Source organism: Sprattus sprattus (genome assembly GCF_963457725.1).
Source record: "Sprattus sprattus genome assembly, chromosome: 1".
NCBI classification, from domain to species: Eukaryota; Metazoa; Chordata; class Actinopteri; order Clupeiformes; family Clupeidae; genus Sprattus; species Sprattus sprattus.
The window spans coordinates 68,845,833-68,868,757 of record NC_137920.1 but is presented as its reverse complement, the minus strand read 5'-3'; the positions used below and the strand labels follow the sequence as shown (position 1 = coordinate 68,868,757).

Sequence of the window (22,925 nt, the reverse complement as noted above, 5' to 3'; positions counted from 1 at the left end):
ATCAACTCCTGGCTCCTTTTATGTATCATCTCCGACCTCGCCACATTATCCCCTGGTCTCCAACAACACCTTGCAATGTCTGAGTAGATGTGGGACACTGGGACCCCCTTCAGGTCCCCGAGGTTTGGGAGGTGAGCCTTTCCACCCGGCACAGAACCTGTTTCTCCTTCAGGGCAGTTTATTTTCCCCTCCAATGCCTCCATCGTTTCCCCAGCACCCCTCTCCGACTGCCTGAATAGAGTAATGAGATTGGTGGCAGGAAGACATTTCAAGAGACTGATGCGGTTATGCCTTTATTTACCCCATTCCTGGGCAGGCTGCAGCCTCCTGGGAGGAGCGTCAGGGGTGGTGTGACTCAGATGGGTGAGAAGCCAGGCTTCCACCACCAACAGAAGGCCACCTCCTCTGAGCCATCCCAGCCAGTTTTGAAGGCACTTCTGTACTGTATTTACCCTTTTGTAATAAAGCTGTATTTTTTTTGCGTCAGACTGAAATAAACCTAATATGTCACTGGTTCATTTTCAGCAAATCTTCAGGCTCAGAGGGGGGTACAAAAACATATTAAAGGGATTCCTGGAAGATACGAGCTACCTGGAAAATCTGACAGCTTTTAAAGAATGCAAATACTGCCGGAGCCTGCGGATATGGCAGGCATCACATCTTCGTCATTTGAATCATTAGACAGTCCTTCCTTTTGAAATTGAAGGAGAAAAAAAATCACATAAAAACCACTGTTGATGAGTACAAAGGAACTTGAGGAAGAGGAAGTTGAAATAGGCCCCACGCTGACAGGTTTTAGCCCTAGTAACAGAAAATATGTCATGAATATTAATTAGACTGTTAAAAGAAGTACCATCAATGCATAAAAGGAAACTGGTACATGGTTTAGTTTCACTGCTTGTAGTTACCGCCCAAGCTATGTTTCTCAGCTTCTGAACATAACCACATTTATGGAAGAGTACTTCATTCAACGTTTAGAATTTTGCTCTGCAAATGTTACTAAAGACAGATTCTATGAACATTTGAATTAAGGAGATTTCTGACTTATAATTTTCTTAAATCATGCCAAGCCCATTTAATGTAGTTCTGGTCAAGATGAGGCTAAGTAGCATAAAAATGCAAATCTTTACAGCCTGTTTAATTCAAAGCTTCTTCAGTGCTCTTAAATCCTGTCTGAGTTAAACCCTCCTGGAACTTGCCTCTGCTTTTGACACTTCTGACTCTCCTTGCCCAAGAATAACATGTTTAAGTTTAAGGGTGACAGTTCTCCACTGAAGGGATCATGACAGGCAAATCTCTCTGATTTTTACTGATCCTGGGCTTGTGGGGGGGTGGGCTTACTAAACATATCTGTTTCTAGTATCATTGCATTGCATACATCTAATCCCCCCCCCCCCCCCCTTCACAGTTTAAATCATGGAGATGGGGGGCTTACTATACATATATGTTTCATGTTTCATTGCATTGCACAGTTTAAATCATGGAGATGGGAGGGCAAATACCAAATATGCACGAATGATGACTTTAAAATATGTACAAAAGATTGACTCAAAAGTCTGTGAAAAGATTGGCTTGTCAACGGTTGAAAAAACTCTACAACCGTACAATCGACTCTACACTCGATGTTTCCAAACAGCACTATTGATTACAGTGATTTGTTGTTTTTCATTAAAACAACTCATTGAAACTCATTGTTAAAGGTTTCATACGTAAATTTTATGTCTACGTGATGTTATACCTTTTCTAGTAGTATAAAGCATTATTTATGGCTACTATTAAGTCTCCTACTGAGGATGGCTACACTTTTCATGAATACTAACAGTACTTCACAGCTGCTACCCAGACTTATGGATGGATATGAAACTGAACTCTACCCTGTGCAGAAAGTTTCCTCTTAGTTTAGCACTCTCACCCTGTTAAAAGAGAAAAAGGCTTAGGAGATGGTGGGATGAAAGTGTCTCTGTTGAACAAACAACTCAGAGTATAAAGTATGTTTACAAATACAGGTCTTTGAAGCTGATAGTGTTGTGTCTGAGTGGCATTACAAGTGAACTCTTGACCTTGTGCCGTGGAGTCTTTTCTTCTACTTCTTATAGCTGAGACTACTCTAGCTGTCATACTTGCAGCAAGATAACAGATGGGGAGAAAATGGGTCATGTTAAGAACTATACAATGAAGTCTGTGTTACCGAACATTGTCTAGGGAGACTGGTGAGGTGTGCAGACCATGTTGATAAAGTGATGGGGATTATATGTAAGGTACAGCATATAAAGTGATAAAAAAAATTATATTGGGTTATTTTGTGTTGTAATGGACTGTACAGGAGAAGGAATAGATTATCTTTAAGTAATTTATAGTTCAGATTTAATGTGCTTCTTTTTATATCTAACCTAGTTTGTATTGTGTAGTCTATTTTCACTCTGACTGTGTTAGGGCAGTCTGTGTTAGCAGTCAGTGGGCAAATGTGTAGTCTTTGTAGTCACTGTTAGTGGTGATCAATTCTATACTATTATGATACTACAATTCTATGCAGTCATGGTACTCACTGGTGCGTTGTGCAGTGTCTGTAGTCTCTGTTGATGGCTGTGAGTGGTCAGTTGCATGGTCTGTACTGGTTGTTGCCGGTAGCCAGTCTCTTGGAGAGCACAGCCTGGCAGCTGGCCCTGGCCCAAGGCTATGGGGATTATAGGTCTGTGATGACAGGTCTCCTCGCCTCTCCCTTCCCTCGTGGTTGTGATGCACTCCATTTTCACCCAGATTGGCTGGCACGGCCCAATGGAGAATGAGTCACTCAGTGGCCCGGTAATGGAGCTAATGTTGTAACGCGTGCGGACAGCTACAGGGCCGGGGCGGAGTACGCCTGCACCCTATTCAAACTTTATGATGCTGGAAACCGCCGTCTCCCTACCCAGCGTATAAATTATGTGTCGCTCGACGGTGCACTTATTTTAACCCTGATTTCCTCTGCATTATTAATGATCAACAGGGTCAGAATTTGCTTTTAGTGTTCCCCTGTGGAGGCCTCTGGAGCAATGCACCGCATGTGCACTCATAATATCATCACTCGCACAGAATAGACTCAGCTGTTGCTAAACAACTTTCAAGCAAGTAATGCATTTCTGAGTGAGTGTGTGACTGCGTGTGACTGAGTGAGTGTGTGTGTGTGTGTGTGTGTGTGTGTGTGTGTGTGTGTGTGTGTGTGTGTGTGTGTGTGTGTGTGTGTGTGTGTGTGTGTGTGTGTGTGTGTGTGTGTGTGTGTGTGTTTGTGTGTGTGCGCGCGCATATGTGCATCTTTGTGTGAGCGTGTGTGGAGTACAGAAAATAGCCTATGCATTCATACAGGCGCTCTTGCTCTCCCATGCTGCTCTTTGGAAAATGGTTTGTGAAGGAAGCTGATGATGTGTTTACTGCACTGCAAAACAAGCCGTTCTTACTCAGACTCTTTAGCTCGTATCAAACCGTACATTTTACCATGAGGGTAATTTAGCAGTTTTTTCTTCCTTCTCTCTGTGTGTCAGTGAGGCAATTACCATCATTTTAAGACATCATACTTCTTTCGAGAATTCCTCTTGGCCAGTGAAATTGTCTTCAAGGTCATACCTCGTGAAATACAGCATTCATTGTTATTTCTTTTCACTGTTCATTTTTCAACGAATTTCAATTTCCCCTCACAAAGCCGAATGATGAGCTCCCCCACTGTGGAGGCCAACTAATCAGTTAATTTCTAACAGAGTTAGTCCCTTTTCTCAAGCAGCCCTTAGACGCACACCCTTTCATGCAAGTAAACAATTAATGAGCAACTGTGTGCCTCAGCTAAAAGGAGGTGGTTGGTTAAGACAGCTGTGGATAATTGGCCTTGTGCTGCATCATTTGAGTAATATCCAGAGAAAATTACTGTGATTTTTAATAGGCCTTTATTTATTCATTCACCTGCTTCTATTTCAACCAATGAAGTTACCATGGAGGCCAGGAGAGTGAAGTATTTTATTAACTTGTTGGATGCTGACGAAGGAGGAAAATCACCTGCTTACTGTATCAGTCACGCCTTCTGACATGGCCACACGTAACACTGTACGCACCAGCGGCCGTCAGTGGTGTAGGCCAGGCCTATAGCTGCCGCAATCCAATATGATAAACACAAGACACAAACAGCTGATTAGGGATGTGTTTCACGGATAACAACAATGGAAGTCCTTGCTGAACAACGGTGGTACACTAGAGCGTTGCCTGAAATATTGACCTACTTACAACTGTGTCTCAAAACTGTATTAGCTGCATTGGAAATAGCCACTTCCATCGTTAAAACCACCATAGCTCCAACAACGTTGTAATTAACGTAACGAAGAATATAGAGAATCAAGAGTCATATACATTTACTGGAGCAGCTGATGGAGTGGTCTCATACTTAATAGTTGTTTAGAATGAATAACTAACTCATAATGAGTGTAAGTTTTATTTTGTGTCTCAATATTTTAATAATTGCAGCTACCTTCACATGCGCAGTAGACTCCATGGTAAGAAGATGCGTTTCCCAAAGGCGTCTTTGTCACCGTGGTTCAGTGGTTCACTCAAAATGAATGAGTGTTAATTTAAAATCGTAAGTAAAATTCTCAATTGGTAGGTGTTCGGTTAAGGTTATGAGTTCTCAGATAACGTATAGATAACCGTCATGTGATTTGCTGTAGCTCACGCCACTAACACGCCACTAACACGCCACTCTCCCTTGTCTGTCGATTTGGACAAAAGCATCTTCTAAATGTAAATGTAACAACACTGAAGTGAGATCACTTTAAGATCCAGCTGCTGAAACGGCTTGATGTCAAAGCAAGACTTGACATCCAGCACCATCAGAGGACAAAGAGATCAAAGGTTCAGATACTGGTTGTAGGCAGAAAGCCCCTTTCATGAACTCACATATGACAGCATGCTGGCCTGTCTTTTTATCCCCAATGGAGGTAGAGTAGAACCTGCAGTCACTCGTGCACCAATGCCTCTACCCCCAATGGAGGGTTCGGATCATGCAGCGTGTAGAACAGCGGGCATTGTGCGTTCTCCCCGGAGGCCAATACAGTTATCTTCGCTCGCCCGACCCACAGCCACCACGTCGCTGTTGAGTTTCCAGTCTCAAGGATAGCAAGGATTGACCCCTGGACAATAAATCCACCCCCGAATTTAATATGACAGGAACATGAGTGCCCTCAGCAACAAGAGGCATTTGATGCTCCACCCAATCAGTTTGTGTAACAACGTGTGCATGTGCAACATATGATGTGACCACATGCTTGACGTTAGCCACAACCGTGGTATTGACTGTTCCTGCCAAGAGATGACCCAAAGGGCAGAACATATCTTAGGCAGTTTATGGGCATTGATCTCATATGTGCTCCCCTTGTTCTTCCGACATATGTGCACCGCCCCACAGAGTCCAGGGACAGCCCGATGAGATGTTCTGACGTCGGTGCACAACGCTTTTCTCCCAGTTTTTTTCTGAAACCCAGACGTAAGCAGAGGTCTATGACCATGCAGATTTAGTCCCACAGAGTGGATGTCATGTTTTCTTCCAATTTGGCTTGGTAGCTCATCAGCAGTGTTAAAGCATTGAGGGATCTCACAGACAATGCCGCTTTGTAACACTGCTCAATCATGTAGGACTGAAAGCTGTCTACTTTGGAGTTTGAAGGTATGGACCGATGAAGTCATCACAGACTTCTGCAACTGAATAGGGGGCAGACAGGAGAATCTGCTGCTCTTCACGTCAGTCCAATCTAGCGCAGACCCCCTTTAGGCTCGGTTCTTCGCTGAAAATGGATTGTTCCACAAGCGAGTAGCTTCTTTCAGGCATTCTGAAAAGACAGGCAGCCATTGCCTGGCAGAACATTTGGCTTTGGGAGCCTTTTGCCCTCGTAGTAAGACATGGTGGTCTCTCTCTAGACCTCAGGCCATGGAACACAGAAGTTCTTTCAGACATTGTGTAAGTCCACATTCAGGGCTGGGTTCGATGGCTTGTCCATGGCGCATCACTTCCCGTCCATGGCGCATCACTTCCTGTCCATGGTGCATCACTTCCTGTCCATGGCGCATCACTTCCCGTCCATAGCGCATCACTTCCCGTCCATGGTGCATCACTTCCTGTCAATGGCACATCATTTCCCTTCCATGGCGCATCGCTTCCCAGCCCCCTGGCTGTGTAGCCTGAGTAGCAGAGAGAAATAACTCGTCACCTTCCTCGTCACCCTTGGATTGTAGGTAAACGGAGTCATCTTCCTAGTTGAATTCAACATTGTGTGTTCTGCCAAGCGTAGCCGTGGTGGGGCAGGCGTTAGTGTCACTCAGCATGGGGGAATTAGTGTCGAGCTGGTCACCCCAGCTGACTCCGCCGGTGTTGGCTGGCAACTCCATCGCTGTCTGTTAAGCTAGCTAGCTAGCAACTTCTGTTTTGTGACAGGCTAGCTTGAGAGGCTAATGTTTTGAGACAGACTAGCCGAGCTTCTGTTTAGACACAGAGTAGGAAGGATTCTGTTTGGAGCAGGCTGGTCAAGTCTAAACCAAATTCCCTTCAAAAGCATGAAAGCATTTAGCAACCAAGTTGTTAGCTCGCTCTGTGAACAGTTTAGCCACCTAGCCACAAAACCTGTCTTATAGCAAGCGTCTGGGGCTGGGAGGAGGTTTTAGACTGATTTGATGATGTTGCGTCATGAGCATGTAAGGTAGGAGGAAGTAACTCCTCCGCGACTCAAATGTCAGACGATCAGCCAATGATGGGCTGGTGCAGCGGAATATGGCTTCTGGAGAACCCACAAAGGGGTGTGTCCCATTGTGAGGTACCAAAACGAATGCTTGAAAGAGATGCTTAAAAGCAATCTGCTGTATACTCACACATGCATAGCAAATGCCCAACATGTTGAATATTTAACTCAACTGCAAAATAGTTGAGAAATGTGCATATACTCAGTATATGGTTTAAATGTATGTATTACATTCTATTAAAAAAAATAAGCCCATGGTCAATTCCAAATACAGGTGGTGGTCTGAGGTAACCCATTTTTCAGGGCAGGTTTCTCCTTATAACAGAGATCTGACAAAAGCATTTGGCTTCTTTTTTTGTCATCTCATGGTGATCTCTGATGATTTATTAATGACAGTATCCATTATGTATAGTGATCTGATTGAGAGTGAGTCTACTCTGTTTCGGCCTCTTGGTGAACCTCCATTTTATATTTGCAGCACATGCTGTTCAGAACCAACCCTGATGCTCCTGTCTCAAAATAGCTCTCTAATACTAAATATAAAAATGAAATAGGCTTTACTCATACCAGTATCACAACTTTTACATGTGCACACATACACTGAACCTTCACATCTGAACTGATACTTTCCCCTATAGAAACTTGATATTACTGAAGAAGTGCATTAGATTGGTGGTATTTCGATTGATTCTAGCAGGTCCGACTATAGTGATTCTCTACACATTGGCTTCTGTCTACACAGACGTGCACATGCATGAGAGCACAAAGACCGTGTACCAGAATAGTCTGTTCCCCCTCTGGTGAACTCTGCGTGATGGTCCCCCTGATATTCAGAGCACACACACACACACACACACACACACACACACACAGCCCACCTGCTTCACACAGCCCTCCCAAATCCCTCACACACTTTGGCTGCTGAACTGTCAACATGATCTCAACTGCAGCACAGACACACCTGGCCTGATGGGAAATAATGATAGGATCTCATCTGACTTGTCGGTGAAGTTGGAGTTACTGAAGTTTCTTTTTTTTATCACTTTAATTCATTTTTTCTCCCTGTACCATTTGGTTTTGTTAGCCATCTATAAATATTGGCAAGCTTTCTTGTGATTGTCACTTTGCTGCCAGGGAGCTTCAGGCAAATCATCATTTAAACATCAGAGACATAAAACCAGCCGTTTAAAATAGACAAGACGATGTTTTATTCACCCCTCTAAGGGTGAGGGTTTATGTGTAGTATTCTTAGCATACATTCGGACAAGGGAATTACTCCTAGAACATTTCGGTACATCCCGACAGAAACATGTGTGTTAAACGTCTGCTGTTTAAAACCCAGATCAGTGACTTTGTACATCGCTACCAGCACAAAAACCTTGACCGTGACAGCCAGGCCACAGTGACATTAGAGACAAAAAGAAAAAAGAAAAGGAAAAGTTCAAAAAAGTGGTGTGCGTCTGCCCTTGTCCCTCCTTGTTCTGTGGTGGGTGACCAGCAGAAGTGTTTAATTGGGCCAGGGCAACTCTGTCCAGAGTCACCTTTTTTTAAATCCATTTTCAAAATCGTCCGGTCTCTGAAAAGGCTCTGAAGCTTTTAAGCCCCCCCTTCCCCCCTCCTTTAAGCTCCCAGAGGTGGATAGCTGTTTCTCATGTCTCCTGTGCTCTTGTGAAAGTCAGCAGAACAGCACTCTTAAACTCCCAAACAATAGATTTGCACCATTACAAAGACTCTCTCCGTATGCACTCCCAGAGATTGCCAGCATTGCAAAAGTACATGTTTTAATTGCAGAGCCATATATCCCTTGCGGAACTATCCTTAAATATCCCTACATTATTATTTTTTTTACTGATTGTACTGTATGTGCTAGAATCCTATTTTACTTTGTTTTTGTCACTATGAAGTATATTAAACACATCTGTCTGTATTTCATTGAGGGCTGCAAAAGGCTGATATTTGACCTTCTCCTGAGTTTTAGCCTCCCCTGAGTCAACCAAACCAGTCCCTTCAGGATCTTACAAGGGTTTGATGTGATTGTTGACTGAATTTGCTGCAGATATTCTGGCATGGTAGTTAAAATTGCAGAGATTTTAAGAGTACAATTAATTGCAAATAATGCAGAAATTTCATGAACATCATGGGGAACTATGAATTTGTATCAATTTGTGAAAATGCAAGGCTGCTAAATACTGGAGGGACTGCCAAACACTTCTTTTTACATGGAGTTTTTAAAATGTGTATTAGTAAGACAACTAGATATTATAGAACATACAAGTTCTTCCTTTTCTGGGCAAGAAATACAAGAGAGATATAAAGTGTCACCTACTGTTCCATGGTAGGTCAGTCTGAGAAAGAGAATGCTACTTTATCCTTAGATAATAATTAATTTGAATCGACAGTTGTTGTTGGTCTTTTTGCCTTTGTGACAGACACTGTGCTGCATATTCCCTTTATAAACTTCAAACTACTTACCTGTTCCTTGTAAAGCAACTGACACCATGGCCCCTTACTTTTTTCCAACAGATAATTATGTTAAAAATATATAATAAATAAATAAATAGGGGCCTGGACTTGAATATTGCCTAATGACTACTTAGTGTAATAATAGATAGGAACATCTAGGTGTGCGCTTTGGGTCATTGAAAAAGCACGATATAAATAAAAGGTATTATTATTATTATTATTATTAACATTAAACTGGATTCTGGCTAATTAAAGCAAGACACTCTCCTCCTTTTTATCCAGGTTTTCGAGTGGCTCTCTCATCACACTCCAACCTCATACAGTTTAATCACTCATACCTCAAACCTCATCAGGAATATGTGGATTTTTTTTACATACGTATTACCCATGTTTTTATATAGATATACGTAGTATATCTCTGTACACTGCAGTCTCTCTCTCTCTCATTCTCTCTCTCTGTCTTGTATTGTATATGGTCATGTATAGATAAGGCAAAGATCTTATTGAGAATATGAAAAGAGCTCACCTCTGCTAGCCAATGGGATATTTGACTTTTAGATGATGGCACTGACAAGAAGCATAACTGCAATTAGAATCTCTTTGTAATTACACCTTATTGATTAGCTTCACCCGGCTGCTGGCACACACTGAGGTCCTTCCAGAGCCCCTTTGCGTTTGATGGAGATGCTGCTGCCCTGGGTGGCTCCGGTAGTCCATTAGCTAATGCCCAGGTCTCTGGGAGGGGTCCAGAGGCCCTGCTCCCCTGGAGGGCGTGATGAGAGGCCGGTGCCGTGGCGCCAGGGGGTAGGGAGGTAGGGGCGGGTGGTGGCAGGCCCCTAAAGCTGGGGCTGAACAGGAGCTTTGTCAGCATGACCGTCTGGGTGTGGAGCTGGGAACTCAGTGGGTCTGCGGGAGAGATCGATACACTAAAGACAAATAATGCACACACGCGAGTGCACATGCAGACACACACACACTAACACACATACACACACACAAACACTCTCTCTCTCTCTCTCTCTCTCGCTCTCTTTCTCTCTCATTCTCTTTCTCTGAGTCTCTCCATCATCTCCAGTTCTCTTTCACATAGACATAGATACACAGACTGCATGTGTCCCTTTTCTCTTCTTCTCTCCCCCTTCTCTCTCTCACACACACACACACACACATGCAGATACACACACATACACATACTCATATACACCAGTGCTCTATAGCAAAGACAAAAAAAAAGAATCCTTTTGTATGCATTTTGCTCCAGAAATCTATCCTTTAAATTACCATAAAATGTATTTGTATTTGTCAATGTTCACAGAGCTGTTTACAGTGCAACTTTCTGTTTGATAAAAACATCTTATTCGCCAGCACAGGCTCCACAGGCCAAAGGGTCCACTGAGGAGTGGGTATTACAGGGTAGAATACTTCGCTGTGCTGCTTCTGCTCCCTACTGCGCGGCGCTGTGTCGCTATTTGACTCCTCTGTAGCCTTTACTAACAGCAGAAAAAGCACACTCTGGATGCTCCCTGAATCGCAGCCAAATGAACATTCATCCTCAGTCTAGGGCATCCCAGCTCACCCCATTACAGGTCTTTATACACAACATCTGCTCATTTCACATTACAGTAAACTACTCTCTCTTTAGCAGCAGCCGCAGCCCTGGTGGTTAGTGTGCTGCGCTTCACGGTTTAGATATTGTGTGGGGTCTATTTGCATGAGGGATGCTGATGTGCGAAAGCCCGACGAGGCTCTGGATGATGCATATCAAATCAGGCCCCTTTGAGTGGTGGGGGCTCGGCGGCAGGGAGTGTGCGAGAGGGAGAGGTAGCTGGGTTGCTGTAGAGCGCTGGTGAGGAGGAGCGGTTTACACTGACTTGCAGGCACTCCGGTGCAGTTTGGCCGTCCCAGCGGGTGCCGGGCCAGAGGCTGGCAGGGCAGGCGTTTGCAGGGCCAGAGGCGGGCCAGAGGCGGGCAGGGCCAGAGGCGGGCAGGGCAGGCGTTTGCAGGGCCAGAGGCGGGCCAGAGGCAGGCCAGAGGCGGGCAGGGCAGGCGTTTGCGGGGCCAGAGGCGCTCCTCAGCAGCACCCACACACCTCTGTTCAGGGGGAGCTCTGAGCCCTGAGAGCCGACAGATGGATGGGGATCCGTGGATCAATAAAATGCTATCAGGCAGAGCAGCCAGACAGGCGAGTCGTGTTGGCCGTGTGTGTGTGTGTGTGTGTGTGTGTGTGTGTGTGTGTGTGTGTGTGTGTGTGTGTGTGTGTGTGTGTGTGTGTGTGTGTGTGTGTGTGTGTGTGTTTGTGTGGTCCTGCCTCCAGGCTTATGTGTGATGAGGGAAGCCTGCCCACTTTCTCTTTTTCTCTGCCGTTCCCTCTCTCTCTCCCTTTCTACTTTTGTCAGTCTCCCTACTTGTGCCTGTCCCTCTCTGCAAACCCCCGCTCTCTCTCTCACACACACACTGACAGCATTCTTTCATCTCTCTCTCTCTCTCTCTCTTTCTACCTAGGCTGACCCATCTCCTCTTCCCGCTTAGATATTGTTTTTATCTCTAAACATGAGTGGAGTTGGAGTACTCCTACTTAAATCTGTCATACTCAGATGTTTCCACTCTTTGTCTGCTTTTAGAAACACTCTTTCGCTCTTTTTTTCTTCTCTTTCTGTCTTTTTTGTTAACGTTTTAGTGTCCGCTTTGCACCGAAATCAATTAGTGTTGGGCTCATTTTATTTTGACCAATGATCACTTCCCTTGCAGTGTAAATGGCTTTTTATTCATGACTAATAAATTAGTACCATTATATCAGTCTCACACAGCATGGCAGAAGGTCATAAACAGAGCAGGCAGTTAGCTCATAGTTTCACTTGATTACCTTCTCCATTACCATCCTTTATAATTCTTGTGGGAGAGGGAAGCCATTCACTTTTACTAACTCACTGAAAATATTGAGATGGTACTTGTGTAGGTCAATGGTCTTGAGATTTATTTTCCCTGTGGGACTTTATGTATAACCTCGTTCACTGAACAGCAAGTTCAAGACCAGTGGTCCGTCAGGGTATGCCTGTGGTCTATGCAGCACAATCGTTTACAAATTAATTTAGGTTCACAAATTAATTTAGGTTCACAAACTCTGAACTAAGTGTTAAAATGACTGTAAACTAGCTGTAGTCACAGTAGATGAATAAGAAAAATGAAGAAAACAAAGACAGGCAAAGATCTTATGCATACATTAACATTGGTTTGGGATACTGCTGCCATGTAATAAAACAGCTGTCAGTGTAAGAATGTATTTATTGACAAATATTTCCCTCTTAACGATCAGACTTCATGCTCAGTTCAGATTCATTTGAATGTGGGGAGAGTTCTAAGGACATGAATGTGTATAGTTTTGGTAGGACCTGTCAGGGATAACATCCTTTGAAGGAACAGAAATCAATGTGCACTAATTCATCACAGCCCCCCTTTTCTCTCACCTAATTTAAAATGAAATCAGATGATTTTGTGGATTGAAGTTTGAGTAAACCATTTGGGACTTTTTCATACTTCATGCTTGTGTATTGGGGCCAATTACACCATGACACTTTCTGTCTTAGATTGTTAAGTTTGACAGTGGGCGAAAGATTTGTTTGGCATGTTTACCCACTTCAGCATTGCCTCTGTGATGAACAATCTGCACAGCGTAACTCTGGCAAACTCACATGTGTTATGTTTATCAGTGAAGGGGAAGTCTGATGATAGATCTAGCCTGAAATCAGCTGCTAACATTCAGATGTTAGTAACTACTGTGGAAGAAATAAATCCTCTTATTGCTGAATATGCAGCATTATTCAGTGTTACTGATCAGTGTTACTGATTCAGTTACTGATAGCTACATCACTGAAGAAATCTCAGCCTTCTATCGCCATTTGAAAAAAAGAAAGTGTGAGTGCAGTACAATATTTCAAATAACCACACATTCATCCAGTCGGATTCTTTTCTTAGATTCATTATTTTTTCAAACTGCATTTTCTACCACAGAAGTTTATGAACAGAACACAAAATTACTTTGGCTTTTTATAGGCTAAGATAATAGTAGCCTAGTAACCATAGTAGCATAGTAACCTTTTTTCTTTTTTTCTTTATTGAAATTAAGACAAACAAACATATTGTACATCAGTAACAGGAATATGGTAAACGCATACATGGGGAAATAAGTTAACAGAAAGAAATTAATAAAAAAAGAAAGAAATACAAGGGGGTAGGGTGAACCTATCCTTTAACAGGAGGAGACTTTACAGGAGCCATATTATGATTATATGGGTCCTTTTATACATAATATAATTTGTTTTTATATTTAATTTATTATCCAGTCATGTCTACATATGTTTCATTTTGTATCCATTTTCCCCAGTTCCTAGCAAATAACAGTTTGTATTTCAGTTTGTATGTTACCTTTTCAATCCCCTGGATAGCAAAGTAACCTTTTAAGTGACACTAGTAATTAGGTAGGCAAAAAAATCACACAAGCAAAACCGAACCTAATAAAACGCCTAAAAGAAGTTCACATAATGAGACATTTTTTAAAGGTTTCGTATCTACATCATTCCTCAAGATCTGTGAAGAACTGAACTTTGAGGGGGAAGTAGATCCTTTTATTCAATTGGTATTCAAAAGCAGTGTGCCCGACAGATACAATTTGCCCGCCTTTGTCAGGGCGAGTGGAGAAAGCCTGAGTGCTTGACGTGACGTCTCTGAATGTAATTACATCGATTTGTTTCAAAGCAAATAGAATAACCTGGGAGATTAGTGGACATAAGACTGCTAGTCCTCTTGCTCATTTGTCCGTGGTCCTTTTGAGGGTAGCCCTTAAAAGGTTACTGAAACATCCTCACTATGTCCCGCAAATGTCAGAGCCGGACATCAGCTTGATAGCAGAGTGGAAAATAATGGGCTGAGGCTTTACTTTCCACACATTTCTTATGGTGAACAACAGGGAGCCATAGATGAGGGGGAAACAGTCCTACAATTGTTGTGTGATTAATTGAAGTTGTCTGGCAGTGGCCTGGTGTGCTGAGGAGAATTCTCTCTCTCTCTCTCTCTCACTCTCTGGTGCTGTAAACATGGAACGTTTATATGAATTTCCTTTTAAATGTTAAACAGATTCTGTCAGGCTCACAGTGTTGCCCTGGGTACCCAAAAGGAGTTTAGCTGTTGGTGCCAAACATGTCCTTGAACATCATGCCGTAGGACTTGACTGACAAACTGTTCACTTAGATATGAAAAAATTACCCAGTGGTACTGAATATGGGCAGGTTATGCACTGACAGACGAAATCAAGCTAACAGAAAGTGACAAGAACGTAGCTGCAAGAAGTGATAGGTGAAGAAAGAGACACTTCATCACAACTTAACATATGTGTGATGATGTGTTCATGCGTTAGCATCTTAAGGGGAAAAAAATCTTGAGAGATGTTTATTTAAAATGTAATATAACGTCTCACCGAGACAACCGTCACATTATTGAATGGTGACTAACCAGAAAAGATTCAATTAGGCACATTACCTAGTGTTGAAAAGCATTTTTGTGGAATGAAAGTTTATTTTTTGTAAATGGCTTTGTGTACACCCCAGAGACGGCATATTAGAGCGTCTAAACGCTCCTCATTATATTCTGGCCAATTTCGCAAGCGACTGTGAATAACCAACAAAGTCTTGGACCAGGGAATTACAATAGACAGCTTGACAAAAGGCAAGGAGCTGGGAGGGAAAATGTCAGCTCCTCAGCTGGTCATCTTCAAATTGGTCCAAAGCTTTTCGGTGAATGTGCATCACCATTGTAGAGCTGCTTAGACAAAGGATTACTGAATGATTCCTTCACTTGCTGGGCAATCAACAATTGGAGCCGTTGGTGTGAACATGGCCTGCGGGAGGGAAGAAAAGAGCTCTTGTTGCTGTCAGAGTGTCTACTGGGCAATTACCAACCCATGCAGATTTGAGCAGCAGCCTTTTTTGTACTCTGCACTTCAATATGTGGAGAAAAAAATGAGGGGTGGGGGTGGGGGCGAGGGCGAGGGCGAGAAAAAAAAAACAGATGAGAAAGAGGGGAAGATTGAAACCGAAAAAAAAAAAATCTACAGGCCTGCTGGACCCAGCTAAGCATTTAATCTGCCATGCTTGGAGAATACAAACGATCCAGTAATCGTCTCTGACCTTGACATTGACAACAAGGTCACGGGGGAGACGCAGTATTTGCATTCTGGCAAATGATTTTCAGAGAACAATTAGTGAACTGGATAAGCAGACATTGTCTGTGGGTATACACGTGTATGTGTCTGAGTATGTGTGTGTGTGTGCGCGTGTGTGTGTGTTTGCCTTGGTTCTGATCTATTCCTGTGTACTCGAGTCAAATGCCTCCTCTGCAGTGCACACCTGCATGGCAACTAAATCTCCCTTGTCTTATGGTTTGACACAAAGAGAAGAGAAGTATAAAGCCATCTTTATCAATTTCAGTGCAACAGCTGGGTGGGTCTCTCATTTCTTTATGGAACAGCAGTGACTGTGCTGGATGACAGCTGGTTTTGTCATTTACCTCTGGGCTTGTGTAGAGGGAGGGAGAGGCAAGGAGGGGATGGCAGGGGCCGAGCTTTGAGCCCTGGTTGCTCCCCAGACACAGTGTGGCACAGCCCACTGCTTCCCGCTCCTCGGCTCATAAATCCACGCTCAGATCCCAGCAGGCGTGGTCGCCTCAGGGCTCCAGGGTCTGGCAAGATCAGTCCAAGGTGGAGTGGCTGCAAGCCTCAGCAGCTTTTGTGCTGCTTTAAGTGCAAATAGATTAAATCAGCGGGGAGCGGGAGGTTCTGCATGCAGAGCCGCGGAGGTGGTGGCCGTGCAGGGGGAGTGTCAGGAGCAAGGTGGTGCTGGGAGTAGGGGAAGGGGGGGGGGGGGAGCTCTTGTTCTGACCTGCATGAGAAAAGAAGGCAAGGTCTGAGATCAGATGGTGCCATGTGTGATGTTGTCAAAAGGATTTTCATTTGGCGTAAATCCTTTTGCTCGCTCTTAGATATGCCAACAGAACAGGACTTTAAAATATCTCATTAGATCACATAGTGATTCTTTCCCCTCATTTAAATGTACTGTGTAAAGTGTAAATTGTTTAATTGGATGGTTGCCATGGAAAAAATGTGACCCATGAAAATAAAAGTAACATGCACCAGATGAGCCTTCAGTTACTATTTGTCATGTGTGCCATTCAACTTTACACTGACCAGGGAACTAACACAGCGCCCTCTCTTTTCCAGTGACCCATGAGGCAGATGGAGGACCCTGTCGAAGGAAGTTCTGTGGCAGGGGACGCCAGTGTGTGGTGGCATCGCAGACGGGTCAGTCTGAGTGTGTGTGCCAGGATAAATGCCACCCCACATTTGTGCCCGTGTGCGGCTCCGATGGCAGGTTCTATGAGAACCACTGCGAAGTGTATCGCACCTCTTGCCTCCAGAATAAAAGAATATATGTCGTTCACAGCAAGGACTGCTTCTTCAAAGGTAAGGCTCTCTGTGACCTTGAAACTGAGGCTATTGCTGGTATTATTTTTGCAATGTTTTTGACCATCTAAATGGCTTGAAAAAAATGCTTTGCTTTTTCACTTAGCTGTACAATAATACATCGTCTGCAGTTTGTTGATTGTGGGAGGTTGCTATTGATCAGTTTTGGATTTAGTCCATTACCTAGAAATGACTTATTTGTCTATTTACTTGCTAATTACAATTATCTCTTAAGGAGTTGTTTTCCTATGTTAATGGCTTTAATTGAATGCTGGGCACCAACTGTATTTTAAGTGCCTCACTGATTCTAATTAAAGCAGAACACCATAAAATCCCATGAAGAAAACAGGAAACACGATAAGCAGCATGACCTCAGGTTAGCATGTAGATTAACATACTTCAGCAAACTGCTTGAAGCGGGAGGCAGTTAAAACCTCCCATAAAAAAACAGGGCTTTTTCCCAGCAGGGTGGACATGAGTCGTAGAGTTACGATTAATGGCGAGTTTAAATCAAAATATTCACCTTATTAAAATTACCCATAAACAGTGATTTATTTTCTGTTTTACTACATTTCTGTGGCCATGAATTATTACGAGAACAAAGCCGTTCTTTAGTGTTGGTATAAACATGCTGTAATTATACGCCACTGTATCCGTGCGTGGCCTGTGGATTCAAGTCTGCGGGGAAACCCAGGAATGTTGAATAGTTTCCATCCAACGAGCACTCTCATCCATAGACGACTGGCCAGCCCTGTTCCATTCTCTAACCTCAGTTTCTACACCTCATAAATCACAAAGGGCATTAAAACCCACTATCACCTCTCCATCTGATGATATTTTAAATGTCATCTTTTACAAGTAGCTCTATGTCATATTTTGTTGACCGTATACGGACTGGCAATTGCAAAGACATTCTGTACTCGAGTGAATTAGTTACGCTGAATGTGTGGCGGAGCAGTGTGGGGTCTATGCGCCAATCAAGGTCATTTGCACCGCACATCCCGATAAAGCCTCCCCATGATCAGAGACGTTCGGCAACCCTGCCGTTTACCGCTGTGTCGCAAGAAGCGAGCGTGGGATTACTAGTGGAGGTGGCTGTGCTCACATAAAAAAACGTGAAAAACATGCCGGTGAGAGAGCAAAAAAACCCTCAGTCATTTCAAATTAGAGGGAAAAAGATCTCCAGCTGATTATGCCATGCATGCTTAATCCAAATTAGGCAGGTGTTCAGTCGCCACATTACACACTATCACTGCTCCGCCAGCAGGCCAGCTCCATGCAGGCATTCAAATAAGCAGCAGCACATAAATGTCAGGGCTGATTTTCTCCCTCTGCGTCTTGTCTCGAGATAGGGAGGAGGCAGAGGGAGAGGTGGAGGCAGAGCAGGTGATGAATGCGTAGGCCAAGCATGGAGGAATGGGCGAAGCATGCAAGGTTGTTTGTAAAGAGATTTGAAAGACGTGCTGTGTCAGAGCTTTTTTTTTCCTGTCTGCAAACACACGGGCTATAAGTCAGCCCACAGATTCTCTCTGAGTAAATTCTAAATGGCAGACTCTCAGATTCATTTAGCTTTCCAGAATACCTGTGTATGTGAGAGCAGGTACCGTACGGCATTTAGACTAGCTAGAGTGCCCTAATGTTACCATAGAAATGGTGCGGGCGACAAGCGGATTATATTCTTTGAGAGATCTTATTTCTGACTGCACCCACTTCCCTGTGATTTTAAGCAGAAGTTATTGTCTGACTTCTGACAGAGCTATCACAATGGAGCTAATGTTTCATGGTCATCCATAATGAAAAATTTACAACTCAAAAGTTGTACTCTTTAAAACATATATTTGATCTCTTTCCACAATGGTTCCCAGTTGTTACTTGAATCTGACAATAGACATCGGCTGCACATATCAAACTATTTGCAAAGGCTATTTGCAAATTTTTAATCAAATCGTTTATTTTTGTCTGTCATTGATCTCAAAACTTGTCCACTTGCACAGCAATTTTCTACCAGCCTGGCATTATCTATTGGACTGATTGTTTATTCTGGCATCACCACTGGGCCTTTCAGGAAGGCATGCCAGCCTCACCTGTAATAGATATAGATTGGGGCGGGGTGAACATTGGAGAGGAGAACGGAGTGGGGGAAGAGGCTAGGCCTGGGGCTATTGATTCCCCCTCCCCCATCTCTTTACCAGCTCCCAAACTGTCTACCTCCTGCACATCCCTGTGCTCTTTCCCCTTAAACACAGGCACTCTTTCAACATGCCCTTTTTTGATGCCAATAGAGGGAGACTGCAGTCTCCCAAGCATTCAATAGTATTGATGTAAACCTTTGGCTTCTGCCTTGTAACCTCTGACAGGCTACAGATATGATTGTGGCCGTCTCCGTGAAGGCCTGTGAATTTCCCAGTGATGGTTGGGCAGCCCTTAGTGACTCTGACAGGCCATAGATATATTTGAGTTTGTTGAGCCAAATCCGTGTGCGGATCACAGTAGAGGTTCTAGGTCCTTTTATGGTCCTTGGCTACTATAAGTTGTAGACTTCCATCAAACTCCCAGCAGGAATCACAGATGGTTCCATGACTTCATAGATAAAACAAAGATCTGGATCAATTTGTTCCCCACTGAAGATTCAAAACCACACAAACAAACACACATACACACATATAAATGTACACACATACACACATACACAGATACATACATACACACATACACACATACACACATACACACTCAAACAAACGTGTACCAATACACACAGTCATGCATACATGACTGTTTACGGCACACATTTCCACCAACTTAATTTTCAGACGGATTAATACAACCAGACCAATCTCTGTGGGTTCATTTAGATAAGTGCAGATAGCGCTTTTACTCCCACACAGTGTCACGTAATTAAAAACATCCACTCCATTATAAACTCTACAACCCAACAGCTTTTTCCTGTTTTCGAACTGTTGCGAAGAAGAGGCCTCTCTGTCTATGCTGATAATTAAAGAGTTCTGGCACTTTAGGTCGCTCTTTTCCGTGACCTCTCTTTGATTAAAACCGCGCTCGCTGAAACAATGTAAAACGAGGCAACAGCGCTGGCCGTTTGAATAGCTTTCATCTCAGTGAGAGCTAAAGTGGCGGGCAGCGAACAACAAAGCACCAGGCTGTTTTGCTCAGGCGGGCAGCACAGCGGGGGTCCAGAGAAACCGCGGCGCTGACTGCTTCATCCGGCCCTCCAGGCTGAACCTGGCGCCCAACCCCTCCGCCCGCCCAGTGCCACTGCCAGAGTCCACTCTGACACCGACGCGCAAATTAATCACGCCGGGGTCATGACGAGTTTAGATCCCAAGCCCCAGACACAGAGGGCCCTAGCCGTGACACTCCGGATAATGATCAGTCTCCGGGCCTGACGGAGACGTTTGCTGACATTCCGCAGACACTCTTCCCACCCTCTCCCCTGGGGTGTGTGCTGGCTTATGGCGTTTGATTGCTCTTATCCTTTCACTTGCTTCCGATGATGTAGGGCCTAGTTATTGCATTAGGCATCGGAGCTTCCACCGTCTCGAGCCCTTGCCTTGTCATGGCCTACGCCCTCCACCTGACGCGCATCATCAACACCTTGCACCCGGAGGTGTCCGAAGCACTTAGATCAAGCTGCAAAACAGAAGCATAATGAGCTTAAAATGAAGTGACTGCTATGGCAAAGGGACGTGTACATCCGAGTTCAGTATTCAGCCAATCAGTCTCCCATTGAAGCCGTTAAAGGCTAAATCTAAACCTTGAAGACATACTCCTCACATAGTACTTAGAGATGCAAATAAAACTGATGTTAGCGTTTGTGTTAGTCTTTCTGTCCATGCCTTTTGAGTCACTATTATACAAGGAGATGCTAAAATAGAGACCATAAATTTGGCCACCTTTGATAAAAAGCCTCCCGCCTCCATTTATCACCCGTGTCTGATTGTGAAGCGCGGGGCCAGGTGTGACACGACCGTGACTCTCTCGACAGCACTTTATTTGTTATTGTTTTGTTATTAACGAGCCTCCAAATGACTCCCATCGCTCTTAGCCGTCCAGAATATGCACAGTCTCCTGGTCCCAGTGGCCACGTGGTCACCTCATTAGCTTGATTCGTCCCCACAGAATCATTATAACGGAGTATTTGCTGGAATTGTGTTGGAATCGGACGCTCTGTCCCAGTTAGAAATGTCCCTGGGTCCCGTCCCGGTCCCCTGCCTCATGAACATCACTCTCTTGCAGGAAAAGCGGAAAACTTCTGTTGGCCACCACCATATGGCACAAGGAGTTTGGTAACACTTTTTAGTAGAGTACCTTTGTTGCACTTATACTATTAAGCACACTTATTATGCATGTCATACACATAAAATACAAGGCTTCACCACAACTACATGCTCACATGCACACTAACCCAAATCACACTAACGATATCAGTATGCCATTACTCGTCGTTACTCAATATATGCTAAAGTGTACTTATTGGTGTATTTCCAGGGAAACTAGTGCACTGTAAATAAAGTGTGGCTGGAGTTTTCAAGTAACTCATATTGGAGGCCTCTCGTCCCCAATAGAGATTTCTGTGGTGGGGAGAGTTTCTGAGCTTCCTATTCAGATCAAGTGGCTGTCACTTCCAATGCCTCCGTGCTAAGCGGAGACAAAACAAGGCAAACTTCTCACAATCCGCTTTTTTTAAAGAGCGTTAGAGCGGGCTTAGTGTTTTGTGCCCCTCCAGTGACGGGTTCCCTTAGAGGCATGACAATCCAACTGGCCCTTGTTTGCTCGCCCGCTCCTCCGCCTCATGCTTGCGTTTGTTCAGAGGCAGACAGCCGTCATCTCCCTCCAGCCAAAGACCCCTGAAGGCCTGTACACAAACAGGCTCATCCTCTCCCTGTCACAGGCAAACACGCCCCCAATCAGCCACAAACCAAATAATCTCCTCAGAAAGGAGATGCCTATTCATGGCTAAGAGACTTTGACATGCCGGTCATAATGTTGTTATTCGGTCCCTCCAGTTTTCAGCGACTTCCGAATTCAACGTAAAATAAGCAATTTACAGCATTCTTCTGCAGCACTGCATATTTTCCTATCTTCCACATAAATGCACATATAATTGCAGAAAATAAGCCTTGATGTTAAATTGCAACTTATTTTTGCTTTTTCTGGGTCCCGATGGTGCTTTAATGTTATGCACAGTCTGCCTCAACCATTGCTCAATGTCCCAGTCGTTTGGTCACGTTTGGACTTACGCCCATGGTGAAGTTACCTTGGTGTAAGACATTCGCTTTATATTCACAACATAGATGGATCTGTAACTGTTATCTCTTTAGAAGTTAAGTGAACTACTTACACATTATGCTATTCTGCCTTGTACTCAGTTTGAAATAGTGTTTGAACATGATATTAAACCTCAGGTAGGCCAATATTGTTGCGCCCAATTGTTTGATCAGCCGTTCGTTTTGCCCAGAGATGGCATTTCTAAATGAAAGCCTGTGTATAAATTCATGCATAGGCCTGTTGAAGGGCATTTCGGGGGAGCAGAATATTGGTGTGAAGGCAGGAATGGTAAAAACATGTTTAATGTTTTCTTTTCAGTTTTCTTTAAGCAATAGTACAGAATTACTTATGATTTAACGTTCTGTATATTAACAAGAACTTGTGATTTTGGAATACAGTTCAAAGGTTCAGACCAAGGCATGGCAATTTATTTCAATAACATTCTAATGTGGATTAAAGTATGGTCGTAAAAATTCTTAGAAATTTGTTAAATCTGACACTTTTACTGTAAATCAAACAAATTAATGTTCTTATGTGTCCATTGCATGGAATTAAGACATAAGAATACACAAAAACAAGAAATATTAAAATACTATTACAAAAAATATTAAAATATATAAAAAACTAAAATGCTAAATAATCTGTGTGACGTCTGTGATTTTTTCACATCTCATTAATTCGTTTTCTAGTATATGTGGCATTTAAGTGAGGCTCAAAAAGAATATATTCAAATATTTAGAAATCATCACCACAACATTTTATCACACAAAAATCCTGGAGGGCTATTTCTCTCCAGACAGCACTAAGAAACACAATGTTTTTTTCAGTCTGCTTTTCACCAGAGGTATCCAGAGTCATAACACCACCTTTTGCTTTCCAAGGTAGACTAGTGAGCTTCTCTAAAGATCGAAAGTACCGCA

The 22,925-nt window shown here is 43.5% G+C and overlaps 1 protein-coding gene across 1 annotated transcript in view; it reads left to right on the top strand.

Annotated features, from left to right (window-relative positions):
• Positions 1-22,925, top strand: part of fstl4 (follistatin-like 4) — a gene marked incomplete at both ends in the record, with an annotated part of 99,882 nt that overhangs the window by 21,408 nt on the left and 55,549 nt on the right. Inside the window, one exon of the mRNA XM_080855194.1 lies at positions 16,477-16,719. Coding sequence (XP_080711320.1) covers positions 16,477-16,719 — 243 coding nt within the window. The remainder of the gene's footprint in view (positions 1-16,476; positions 16,720-22,925) is intronic.